Source organism: Orycteropus afer, unplaced genomic scaffold, assembly GCF_000298275.1.
Source record: "Orycteropus afer afer isolate SDZICR_OR568_19922 unplaced genomic scaffold, OryAfe1.0 scaffold00263, whole genome shotgun sequence".
Classification (NCBI taxonomy): Eukaryota; Metazoa; Chordata; class Mammalia; order Tubulidentata; family Orycteropodidae; genus Orycteropus; species Orycteropus afer.
The window spans coordinates 3,946,303-3,958,321 of NW_006921850.1; the positions used below are offsets into that span (position 1 = coordinate 3,946,303).

General features: G+C 42.0%; 1 protein-coding gene across 1 annotated transcript in view; it reads left to right on the forward strand.

Annotated features, from left to right (window-relative positions):
- Positions 1-12,019, forward strand: part of AOAH (acyloxyacyl hydrolase) — a 344,354-nt gene that overhangs the window by 295,468 nt on the left and 36,867 nt on the right. The window contains exons 14-15 of the mRNA XM_007950097.1: positions 1,384-1,420; positions 2,161-2,235. Coding sequence (XP_007948288.1) covers positions 1,384-1,420; positions 2,161-2,235 — 112 coding nt within the window. The remainder of the gene's footprint in view (positions 1-1,383; positions 1,421-2,160; positions 2,236-12,019) is intronic.

The following is a 12,019-nucleotide window of genomic DNA, read 5'->3' on the forward strand; positions in this document are numbered from 1 at the left end:
CTCAGTTGTATCACCCATCTGAGGATTACTTATTTTTGACATTAGATTGGCCCCCAAGTAAACCTGTTTGGGTTCACTCTTTCTAGACTCTCGGCCTAGAGGAGCAACATGGCACACAGAGCCAGAGTTCAGCATTGCAGATAGTTTTGGTTCCCTAGTGCCACTCTAACAGAAATAGCACAAGTGGATGACTTTAACAAACAGGGATTTAGTCTCTTACAGTTTAGGAGGTTAGAAGTCTGAGTTCAAAGTGCCAGCTCGAGGGGCTGGGTGAAGGCCCCTTGACCTTGGGCTTCAGCTCTGTCTCTTGCTCCTAGTGCACTGAAGCTGGAGGTATCTCTTAACTCAGGCAGCTGTTGGCTGCTGAGGCTGACAAACTCAAAGTCCACAAGTAAAATGGCACAGTCCAAAGATTATCAAGCAACACAGCAGTCCACTAGTTTAAGTCCAGAAGAAGTCTCAAGATCAGCGGACAACATGGCAGGCCACTCACTGATGACTCAGCCAAATTCAGGATTCAAATGGGCCAAGAAGCTCAAAACCTTTCTCAAATCTTCTTCTTCTATACTGGAAGTAGAGCACATCCCTAAGGCAGCTACTCAACTGCTCACGGTAGATTCCATCATGGAGCTGATTACCAGTCTCCTCCTGCAGAATAACTACATATAGCTGCCCAACCACTCAAAGCCAGGCCCAGCCAAGTTGACACATAACCTTAACTACAACGATGAGCAGATGAGTCTCTCTAGGAAACTGGAGTCCCTGGATGGTGCAAACTGTTAAAGCACTCAGCTACTAACCAAAAGTTTGAAGGTTCAAGTCCACCCAGAGGTGCTTCAGAGGAAAGGTCTGGTGATCTACATCTGAAAAATCAGCCACTGGAAACTCTGTGGAGCACAGTTCTACTCTGTCATACTTGGGGTTGCCATGAGTCAGAATTAACTTGACAGCAACTGACTGGTTGGTAAGGAGACTAGGAGTTCTCAAAGAATACCATTTTTTTCTGTTTCTCTGCTTCAATTCATTCCCGAACCTTTTGGGTAAAGTTTCTCTCTTTGGTGATAATGTATTCTAATTTTCTCACATCTACTAGAAAGTTTGGTCATTTATTTTTAGAAAATGTCTTGAGATCCCTGAGTCCGAAGAATTATTGCTCATGTTAATATAGTGCCAAGTAAACAGAAAACCCAATAGAGAAAGTTCCATGGTAGAACATTACAGAAATTCACTGGAAGCAAATTATTCCCATCAAAGCAATGGTCTGGATGGTTTTGGGAGGTACATTAATATTTTTTTCATAATCTCAGCCCAATCAGACTCTCATGTTGATAGTTTTGAATTGAACTCATTAACTTATATTATTTTCTTAACTTTAATTTTCAGGTGCATCTTCCCAGAACCTGCAAAGTTTTCTAGAAAGGTATGTGGAAAATGGATATAATAAGTTGTTTTTAAAAAATTTGCCTTTTGCTTTGAAACATAAATGGAAACACTCTAATATTATCCTATAATTACTTTTATGGCACATCAATAACTTATTAGTCAGTATCCAAACACCAGGATGCCACTTCATGGGCCAGTGAGCACAGGAAGTGATTTATTTGCATCTGCCCTGAAAAAGGGATCATAAAAAGCATGCAAAGCAGATAAAACTTAGGTCTGACAGAAATAACTAAAAAATGGAAAGGGGGACAAAAAGGAGCATGTCATATTCTTGTTTTATGAGCAAGAAAACAATTTTGTGCTCATTTTGGATTTTAAATTCAGTAGGGAGACCCTATGTGTCCACAGTGGACCCTTTACCTTTACAAAGTAGACTTTAGACCATGGCTGTCAGTATATCCTACAGATCTGGACCCAAGTAACCCAGATAACTCACATGTCTGATTGACAGCAAATGTAAAAGATGTTAAGATGACAGGGTGTCTATACTGCAGGAGCTCCAATTCCATGCATTTATGTGGCCTTTCCCTGATGAGGAAGTGCTTAAAGATTGCAGAGAAGAAGGGGAAAATGAGAATGGTGATTAATTACCACCAATTATAGCAACAATACCAAAAGTTCACCAAGACCATGGTAAAGGTTGGATAATCAGCCAGTGGTGCTGGTTACAAAGCTTTCTAAGTGTTTGATGTTCAGATTTCATCTTTGGCTTCCCAGTTTGTCTAGGAACCAGCTGTTGGATAACCCAGCCATTGTCATATATGCCATGATTGGAAATGATGTCTGCAATGGGTGAGTTATGGAGAAATATTTTTAATTCTTTGGCTCTGGGTTTTTGTCCTTTTACCTTCACTAGTCCACACCGATTCCACTCCATTATAGCACCTGCTATTGAACTAAATTTCTCTAGCTTAGAAGCAGTAGATAGCAAAAAAAGAAAATAAATAAGAGAAAGAGCCCCATTGAGATGGATTGATATAGTGGCTGCAACAACGGGCTCAAGAGTAGCAATGATTGTGAGGATGGCACAGGGCCCAGCAATACTCCATTCTGTTGTACATAAGGTCACTATGAGTTAGAAGTGACTCAACAGAACCTAACAACAATATCTTAGAAGCAAGACCTAGACACATGTGACATCAACAGAACAAATCTGTGAAGCATCTTAAACTTACATGATCCATCAATTCACAGCTCTGATGTCACCACAAATGGGTGTGCATGATTAGTTATTAGCTCTGTCACAAGAAATATGTTACTACTAAACAAGAATCCGACTCAACGGCAAACAACAACAACAACAACAACAAATAAGAATCCAAGACTGAGAGTCATGAAATTTAAATAAAAGAATATAGAATCATGATTACCCCTAAAGAACACCTTCCTCACTCATATTCTGACATATTTCCTGGTAGAGACAGCATAGACTGATAGCATTTGCAAAGAAATTACATACAACTCAAAGTGAATCTTAATGTTTTCCATGGCCCATAGTAAGAAAGTAGCTTGAATAAACAGCTAATATTGGTAGTGATTTCAAAATGTTGAATGCTTTAGTTCCCCACAATATTTTGAGAGGTCTCTCAAAATCTGTGTATACCCCTAAGAATATGCTACACATGTAAGGACCATCTGTCCTGTGAGTGTGGCCAACGAAGAAAGTTGAGAACTACTGATCTAGGATAAATCCCCATTAGCCACCCACTCACCATTTTGCAAAAGAGAAAAGTAAGGCCCAGGGAGATTCCATGACTTTCCCAAATCCACATGATTGCTTAATGTCAGAGGTAGAATCCAATCCAAGTGGTGCTAGAATTCAAGCCATCCAGCTCACTGCTCTGTCCTACATTTTCCTGTCACTCATCACTTTTTCCAAGCCTATGGTAAAAATAAAGTTCAATATTATTAGAGCATATTTGCTCTCACAGATACCTCCATGAGAGCCCTAGAATGCCTATGGTAAAAGAAGAGTAGATATTATCAGTGCAATGAGTTCAAGGCAAGAGACAGAAGAGATCCTGATATGCCAGACACTTCCTTAGAGGCCATTAGGCTGGTTTGCCATTCTCCCTACAACTCTCTAATAAATAATAAACAATCCCTAAGACCTGCCATGAGACCAGTGCCACGCCACTCTGTGTATCATTTCATGTCCACAGCAGCCCTGAAAGATAAATAAGACTGTCTCCATTTTACAGATAAGGAAACTGAGGTTCAGCAAATTAAGAAACTTGCTTATTTATGTAGCTTTTGAGTAGCAGAGCTGAGAGTCAAACTAGAGTCTCTGACTCTAAGTTCAGTGCTCTTTCAACATCCCACACTTGCCTTATTTGCTTTCTTTTATTCATTTGCTACATAACAGCATGTATTGCTCACCTATTATGAGCCAAGCACTATGCCAGATTTTGGGATATCATAGCAAATAGGCCATGGTCCCTGACCTTAAGAAGCATATGCAAGGAGAAGCAATGAGCTACAGTCTCCTTACACCATCACAAAACAGAACAAACCCACAGTCAGACCAGCCAGTGCCTCTCCAGCACTAGATCAGTCCAGAGGGGGACAGACAGCAGAGTGAAAATATTGAGTGAAGAACAGCTGCAGAAAGAGACTCACTCCAAAAGCCAAAAACCCTGCAACTGTACCCTTCCAGGAGAAATGACTCCCTACATTTCCTTTTCCGAAGAGCCAAAGGGCATCATGCATCAGCCAGCTCCCCCTGCCAGCCTCTCCCTGAGCTGGGAACCTGAGCAGAGAAGTAGCATGCATTTGGGTGAAAGAATGGAGTTGGCAGTGTGGGATGTCCCTGCCGTGCTCACTTTGTGGCATCCTGTGGAGGGGTTAGAAAAATAAAGACAGATGGCAGCTATACCTCCCCATCTGCCAGAATGCCAAGGTGGAGGAGATGTCCCAAAATGAACAAAGTGAGCTCATGGAAAGCTGGAGCCAGCATGGAGTTGCATAAAAATTCTGTCCTGGTACAAGTTTTGTGATATTTGTTTGACTTTTTTTCTTCTCTGTCCTTTTCTTTTTTATGATAATGCTCACTCTGACCGACACAATACAGGTCTGTGCTTCTTTCTCAGTTTTCTAACCTCATGTAGATTTGTGATGATTACTTATTAAATGAATGAAAGAAGGATTGGAAGATAGTTTATGGCAACAGGAATTCAAGAAAAACTGTGCTATAGAAGAACCTAGCTTCCTCATTTTAACTCTACTGTATTTGATCTAAGCTAACCCAGTTTCCTTTGGACTTTGTCCCTCCCTGTCCTCAAAAGTAATGTAATGTGAGTGATATCAAAGGAGAAAATTTCTGGAAACATGGTGTGATAGTTAAAGTTGTAGGTCAACTTGGTTGGGCCTGGTTGTGTGGCTGGGCAGCTGGTGGTAGTTATTCCCCATGGTGAGACTGGCAATCAACTCCATGGTGGGATCTACCACAAGCAGCTGAGTAGCTGCTTTGGGTATGTAGTTTTCTTCCCATATATAAGAAGCAGCTTTGGGAATGGTCTCTAGCTTATGGCACGCTTGGACCCTGCATGTAACTATGTTGTTGTTCAGCAGCCTGCCCTACTCTGCCGACCTTGGGACTTACGATGGACTTGAGTTAATGGCCTGCCATGTGGTTTGGTAAAATCAGGACTGTGCCTTTTCACTTGTCAACCTTGGGCTTGTCAGCCTCAGCAGCCAGCAGCTATCTGAGTGAAGAAAAGCCTCTAGCTCCAGTGGGCTGGGAGCAGGAGGCAGAGCTGGACCCCAAGGTTGAGGGGCTTTCACCCAGCCCCTAGATCCTGGCACTTTTAACTTGGACTTAAAGCCTTCAAACTGTAAGATAATAAATTCTTGTTTGTTAAGACCATCCCATTTGTGAGATATTCTTCTCACAGTGGCACTAGGAAACCAGAACGCATGGCAAATGTGAGCTACAGCAGCAGAATCATTGGGTAGCAGGGGCATTGGTGGGAATTGAAGATGGCCTTAAACCATCAAATTACAAAGGCTACATGAAGGCTATGACAACTCCTCCCCCAACATCCCAACAAATAATTTTTGTGATAGATTTATAAAAGTATCTAACTTAGGTCACATAAATGGGCATAGGTGCATTTTTTTTTTTTTTTTTTGCAGTGGGCATAGAAATTGTAAGCTGTCCATTTTTCATCGAATGGAGAGAGCCAGGACCATCCAGGGCATCTTCTGATGAATTTTTTTTCTGCAATGCCAATGGATCAGATGGCACCCCAGCAGCTGATTAGTGCTGCATTAACAGGAAGCCTGCAAAGATGCAGACAGGTCACAGGCCCCAAGGAGCTCAGGCTGCTCCTCCAAATTCCATTCATCCAAATTGTAGAAAACTAGCAGGGAAGAGAATGAACAGACTCCTATTGCTCAGGGGAAACTCCCTCCAGCCTCCTCTGTCAGAGGCATGGGTGACAAAGACAATGATAAGAAATTTCACAACCCTGCCCCCAACATGTTCCTACCACACCCATATGTAGGGGACCCAGTATCTCTATCAAAAACCAAACCAAATTCACTGCCATTGAGTCAAATCCAACTCATAGTGACCCCTCCTTGGGTTTCCAAGGCCATATCACTACGGAAATAGATTGTCCAACCTTTCTTCCAAGGAGTGGCTGGTGGGTTTGAACCAACAGCCTTCTAGTTAGCAGTCAAATGCCTTAAGCATTATGCCACCAGAGTTCTTAGTATCTCTACACACAAGGTAATGTGGACCCAGTGAGCCCCCATTCCTTCCCTTTCTGAAAGCCTAAGCATTTGGTTTTGGAGGGGTTAGATGGGCGGTAAACAATGAAATTACAACTAGCCCACGTGCAAAAGTCTATTATCTGCATGTTTCTAGGAAAAAAAAAAAAAAGGCAGTTATGAGTGAGAACTGAGCACAAAACAAAGATGATTGCACTTGAGCTCTGGTTCTGGGGAACTGATTTCTGCAAAGGTTCTTTGCCTTCTTCCTTGAGAGGAGGAAATCTCTCCAGCATCCAACAGGTGAAATCTGGCCTGCTAGGGTAATGAAATGACCGTAGCCAGCCCTGCACCCAAGTAATGAGGCTTATTTTGCTAGATCAGACACAATTCATTAAGACAGAGACAGGCTTCTGAGCCACCCCAAGGGGTGAAGCTGCTTCTGTGTTTGGAGCCCGGCCATATGCTCCTGGCATGTGCCAAGGTGAGTTGGTGGCATTGACTTCTCTCTGATTATTTTCCCTGATATAACCGTCATGACCTCAGGCTGCTTTCCAAATTTCTCCTCCCAACCCTTCACCTCTCTATCTGTGGGGCTGATGTGCAGTCTCCAGTGTTTAGAGATGGGTACCAGGGCATGGGGTGGACATGCAAACCCAGAATGGCAGGGTGGGTCTGACAATGGGCTCTAGAACACCTGGATAGAAAAAGTCTCAGCCACTTTCAACTTACTACATTCAGCTTTTGACTGTTTCCCAAAATATTAGTGCTATTGCTGTTGCCATATTGTTGCCATGGAGTTGGCCCCAATTTATAGTGTCCCCACTCCCAATGGGATTAGACCATTATGATCCACAGAGTTTTCATACAAGTTATCATTGGATGCTTTTCAGAAGTGGATCTCCAGACCTTTCTTCAAGTCTATCTTTGTCTGGAAGTGCCACTGAAACATGTTCAGCAACACAACAACATGTAAGTCTCTATAGACAGAGGGTGAGGTGCACTGGCCAGGAATCAAACCCAAGACCCCCACACAAAAGCACAAATTCTACCAATGAACCATCACTGTCCTTGCTGGTAGGAGAGTCTTCCCAAAAAACCACCAAAGGAGAAAGGGTACATAGATACAAAGGGCATTGATCCAGAGGGATGGAAGACAGAAAACATCGTCTATGGCTCCCAGAAAAGAAACACCCACCACCTGCCACTTAGACCCTTTTTGCCCTTGCCTGAACTATCAATTGGTTAATATTGTTAATTAGAGCAAAGGATACAACTGACAATGCACATGGGCAAAGTATGTAGCTGTATGTGACAGAAAAAAATGACTGGTGAATGTTCCATCAGCAACACCAAGTCTTCCATTTTGATTTCACTTAGTAACAAGCTATTTTGATTATGCTTGCTTAATTTGTGGGGTGCCCTTTCACAAATTAGCCCTAAGCCCTTATCATGAGAGTTGTGCTTCTAACCAAAATAATAATTATGATTATGATTAAATAGGGAGTTTGGGAGATTTTGCTCCATCTTAACTCATCTTGCTGTTCTGTGGCTGGAGAGCCTTAGCTCAGCATAATTGCTTTGTGCCAAAGTGCTGTTGTATTAGCAGCAAAATAAATAAATAAAATAATGAGGGCGCCAAGGCAATAGTTAATAAAATAGCTAGACAGTGTGTGCTAGCTCTACCAATAACAGAAGATGAAATATAAACACACAACTTGCCCTTCACTTCACTCCCTGCTATCACACTCCAAACACACAGTAAATGTAAGACCTGGTTATTACTCTGGGCAGATGCCCCCAGTCTGAATAAATCCATAAGGGACTTGTGATCCCCTTCACACACAGGAGTCCTCTTGTGCATATGCAAATAAAGCAAAAACTCTTATTTGAGTAACTGAGTGTCTGAGTAACCTACTGCTGCTATAACATGAATACTACAAGTGGGTGGCTTTAAAGAACAGAAATTTATTTTCGCACAGTTCTGGAGGCTAAAAGTCCAAATCAGGGTCTCCTGTGTGTATGCCCTAGGCATCCCTTGGTTAATTGGCTTGTAGACAATCCTCACATAGCATGTATCTTCTCATGTGTATGGTGTGTCTCTGGGTCTAATTTGCTCTTTTTATAACTCAGAAGTGATTAGATTTAGAAACCACCCACACCCAATCTCATAATGATCTAATTAACATAACAAAAAAGCCCTATTTTGCTAACATGATTACATCCACATGAGGAGGAGCTAGGAATCCAACATATATTTAATTGGGGAGAACATTAAAATATGCTATTAATCCATAGCACTACCCTTCTGTGCCCAGCAGGTAGGCAACCTATTCTCAAATCTTTCTGAAACCAAAATACCAAACTGTCTGCTGTGGAGTTAGATCCTACTCATAACGACCCCTCCTTGGGTTTCCAAGGCAGTATCACTATGGAAGTAGATTGTCCAGTCTTCCTTCCAAGGAGTGGCTGGTGGGTTTGAACTACCAGTCTTCTGGTTAGCAGTCAAATGCCTTAAGCACTATACCACCAGAGCTCCCCAAATCCTTCCTAGTGCCTTTCATATAGTTTAAGAGGATGTTTATTTATAAAGTAGTATAATAATTTTCATGTTAATGAAAACATGAATTTAGATTTCAGTTCTTCATGCTGGTGTTTTATAAGAACACCTTTAAAAGATGATAATAAAAGGAAAATTTAGGCAACATATTATGTAGAGTAGAAGCACTTACACCAACTATAACTACCACGCTACTGCTACCCAGGAACACCAGACTAGTTTCACCTTTTCCTCTGTAATGTATACCTGTTGCTCATCACAAATTGGCTCATGACCTTCAGGCCCCTGGTCAGCCTTGTCACCTCCTGGATAGCAGCCAATCTGGGAGGTGATTTTATTTAACTAAATGAAGTAGTTGCAGGAGAAAACACAAAACTGAGCTCTAATGGTGTAAATTAATCAAAAGGTTGGTGGTTCTAACCCACCAGCCGCGGAAGAAAGATGAGGCAGCCTGCTTCTGTAAAGATTTACAGCTTTGGAAACCCAATGGGGGTTACTTTGAGTCAGAATCAACTTGATAGCAGTGAGTTTGGGGGGTTTTTTTGGAGGGGAAACACAGAAAATTACTATGCTTTCTGCCCCTCGTGCTACAGCTTAGGTGGAATAAACTTTTTTCCCCTTACTTTAGAAAAGAGAATAAAATGATTCATTGGTTTCCTAGGGATACCATAGCAAAGTGCCACAAATTGGGTGACTCAAAACAGAAACTTATTCTCAGCTCTGGAGGCTAAAATCAAGGTGTTGGCAGGGTGATGCTTCCTTTGAAGGCTCAAGGGAAGGTCCTTCTTGCCTTTTGCTAACTTCTGGTGGTTCTCAGAAATCCTTGGTGTTCGTGGCCTTTGGCAGCATTTTTCCAATTTCTTCCTCTGTCTTCACTTGACCTTCTTCCCTGTGTGTGTCTGTTTGTGTCTTCTCCTTTTCTTGTAAGGACACCAGTAGGGCCCACCCCAATTCAGTGTAATTAATTACATCTGCAAAGACCCTATTTCCAAGTAGGGTCATATTCAGAGGTTCCATGTAGACATAAATTTGGGGTAGATGTTATTCAACCTATCATAGTATCATTACAAAAGGTTGGAATTTTAAGGGTGGAATACAGAAAACAAGTGTACAGCATCACTCCATTTTGGCTAACAATTAAAAAGTAATGGGTAACAGGTAATTTAGAGCCTAAACAGTAGATAAAAACCTCAGTAATTTCTGTATTATACTCCCAGCTTCATGCAGGTTAGTATCCTAACTCAAACTGGGCACATTTCTGAAAGGGTATACAAAAGTCAATTGTGCAAAAATTGAATAATAATAGACTTATATATTAAAGCTAAAAATTTTCTCACATCCCTATTTATATCCTGTCTTTTAAACAGCCTTCAATGATGGATTCCTAGTATTTCATATATTGTTTACTTAGTTCTTTTCCAGACCAATTGAAAATAAGTCAACAAACTTAAATTCATATTTACCACTGTTTTTCACTTCTGATTTCCATCTTTGTCTCAAAAGCTTTGATTTTAGACGTATGTTTCTTATCACTACTTTCAGCACTTTTTGTTTTTGTTATTTATTTATTTGTTTGTTTGTTTGTTTATTGTGTGTGATTTGGGCGAAAATTTACAGAGCAAATTCACTTTCCATACAGCAGTTCACATACACTTTGTCCCATGACATTAACCACAATTCACCACAATGCAACAGCTCCCCTCCCACTTTCTCCCGACAGACACCTCTTCCCTGTGTCCATCCCTCCATGCACCCCTGCCCCTTCAGCTGTCTCCCTGTGCATAAACAGCCCTTCTTTTTCCCATGATTGTTCTTTCCAAGGAGTGTAAATGTTCAGCTTGTATGCCTGTCTTTTGTCTGCTGGAAGCCACAGGTGTGGGTTCAATTCCAGACCTGAAGGGCAACTAGGGGCCATAATCTCAGTGGTTCCACCAGGCTCTACCAGACCAGCAAAACTGGCCCCTTCCTTTCCCCCCCCCCAAAAAAAATGATTTTGAGTTTTGTTCCACATTGTTCTCCCACTCTGTCCAGGATCTCCTACATAGATCCCCCTCCGAGTGGTTGACAATGGTAGCCGAGACATATAGTTCTTCTGGTCTCATAGTCGTATAAGTTGCAGATCACATGGTGTACCAGTGACTAGGACTAATTCTTTCCACGAATCTTTGGTTTTCTTCATTCTTCTTGCACTGGACAAGGAGAGACCCATCGTTGCATCCAGCTGGCTGCTTGCAAGCTTTTAAGATCCCAGGCGCTACTTGCAGTAGGAGGTGGAACAATGTTTTGTGTAGTATGTTATGCCAACTGAGTTTGATGTCTCCTGCAACTATGGTTCCAAACCCACAGGTTCAACTACACAGTTCCTCTGGAAGTGACTACAACCTTGTCCCATGTCAACTCTACTACACATCTGGGAATTCAGATCATACAAATATACTTCTAGGACCATTGTCTGCCAACCTTATACATGCACTTGGGTATACTCCCCGCTTCATGTTGTTGTTGTTGTTGTGTACCATCGAGTCACACCTGACTCATAGTGACCCCTCCTTGGGTTTCCGAGGCAGTATCACTACGGAAGTAGGATTGCCCAACCTTCCTTCCGAGGAGTGGCTGGTGGGTTTGAACCGCCAGCCTTCTGGTTAGCAGTCAAGTGCCTTAGCCACTATGCTACCAGAGCTCCCCCCCGCTTCATAGACATACCTAATAGTTCAGCTTGTCCACCCATCTGTCCACCCATATACCCATGTTTGCCTTCACTGACAATGCAGTACTCTATGTGCAAAAGGGTTCATCTTTGTTTTCTGTATCTCTTACGTACCTCTCTATGTCTTCCTCTTCCTCAATGCCACCATGTTGATCACTCACATTTGGTACATTGCACTTCTGTTCACCCAAATCAATACCTGTCTCTACCTATCTAACAGTGTTCCCTACCCTACCCTCCCATCCCTGGTAACCAACAAAGAAAATTTCCTTCCATAGATAAACCTTACCTTGAATTTACAATAACGGACTAATACAATATTTTTGCTTTTGTGATTGACTTATTTCACTTAGCATAAGGTCCTCCAAGTTCATCCACGTTATGCTGTGTTTTGCAGATTCTAGATTATTCTTTGTTGTTTTTGTTAGGTACCGTTGAGTCATTTCCGATTCATAGCGACCCCATGCACAGCAGAATGAAACACTGCCTGATCTTGTGCCAGCTCCATGATCCCTGCTATACTTGAGCCCATCATGGCAGCCACCATGTCAATGCATCTTGTTGAAGGCTTTTCCCTCTTTCGTCGACCCTCCACC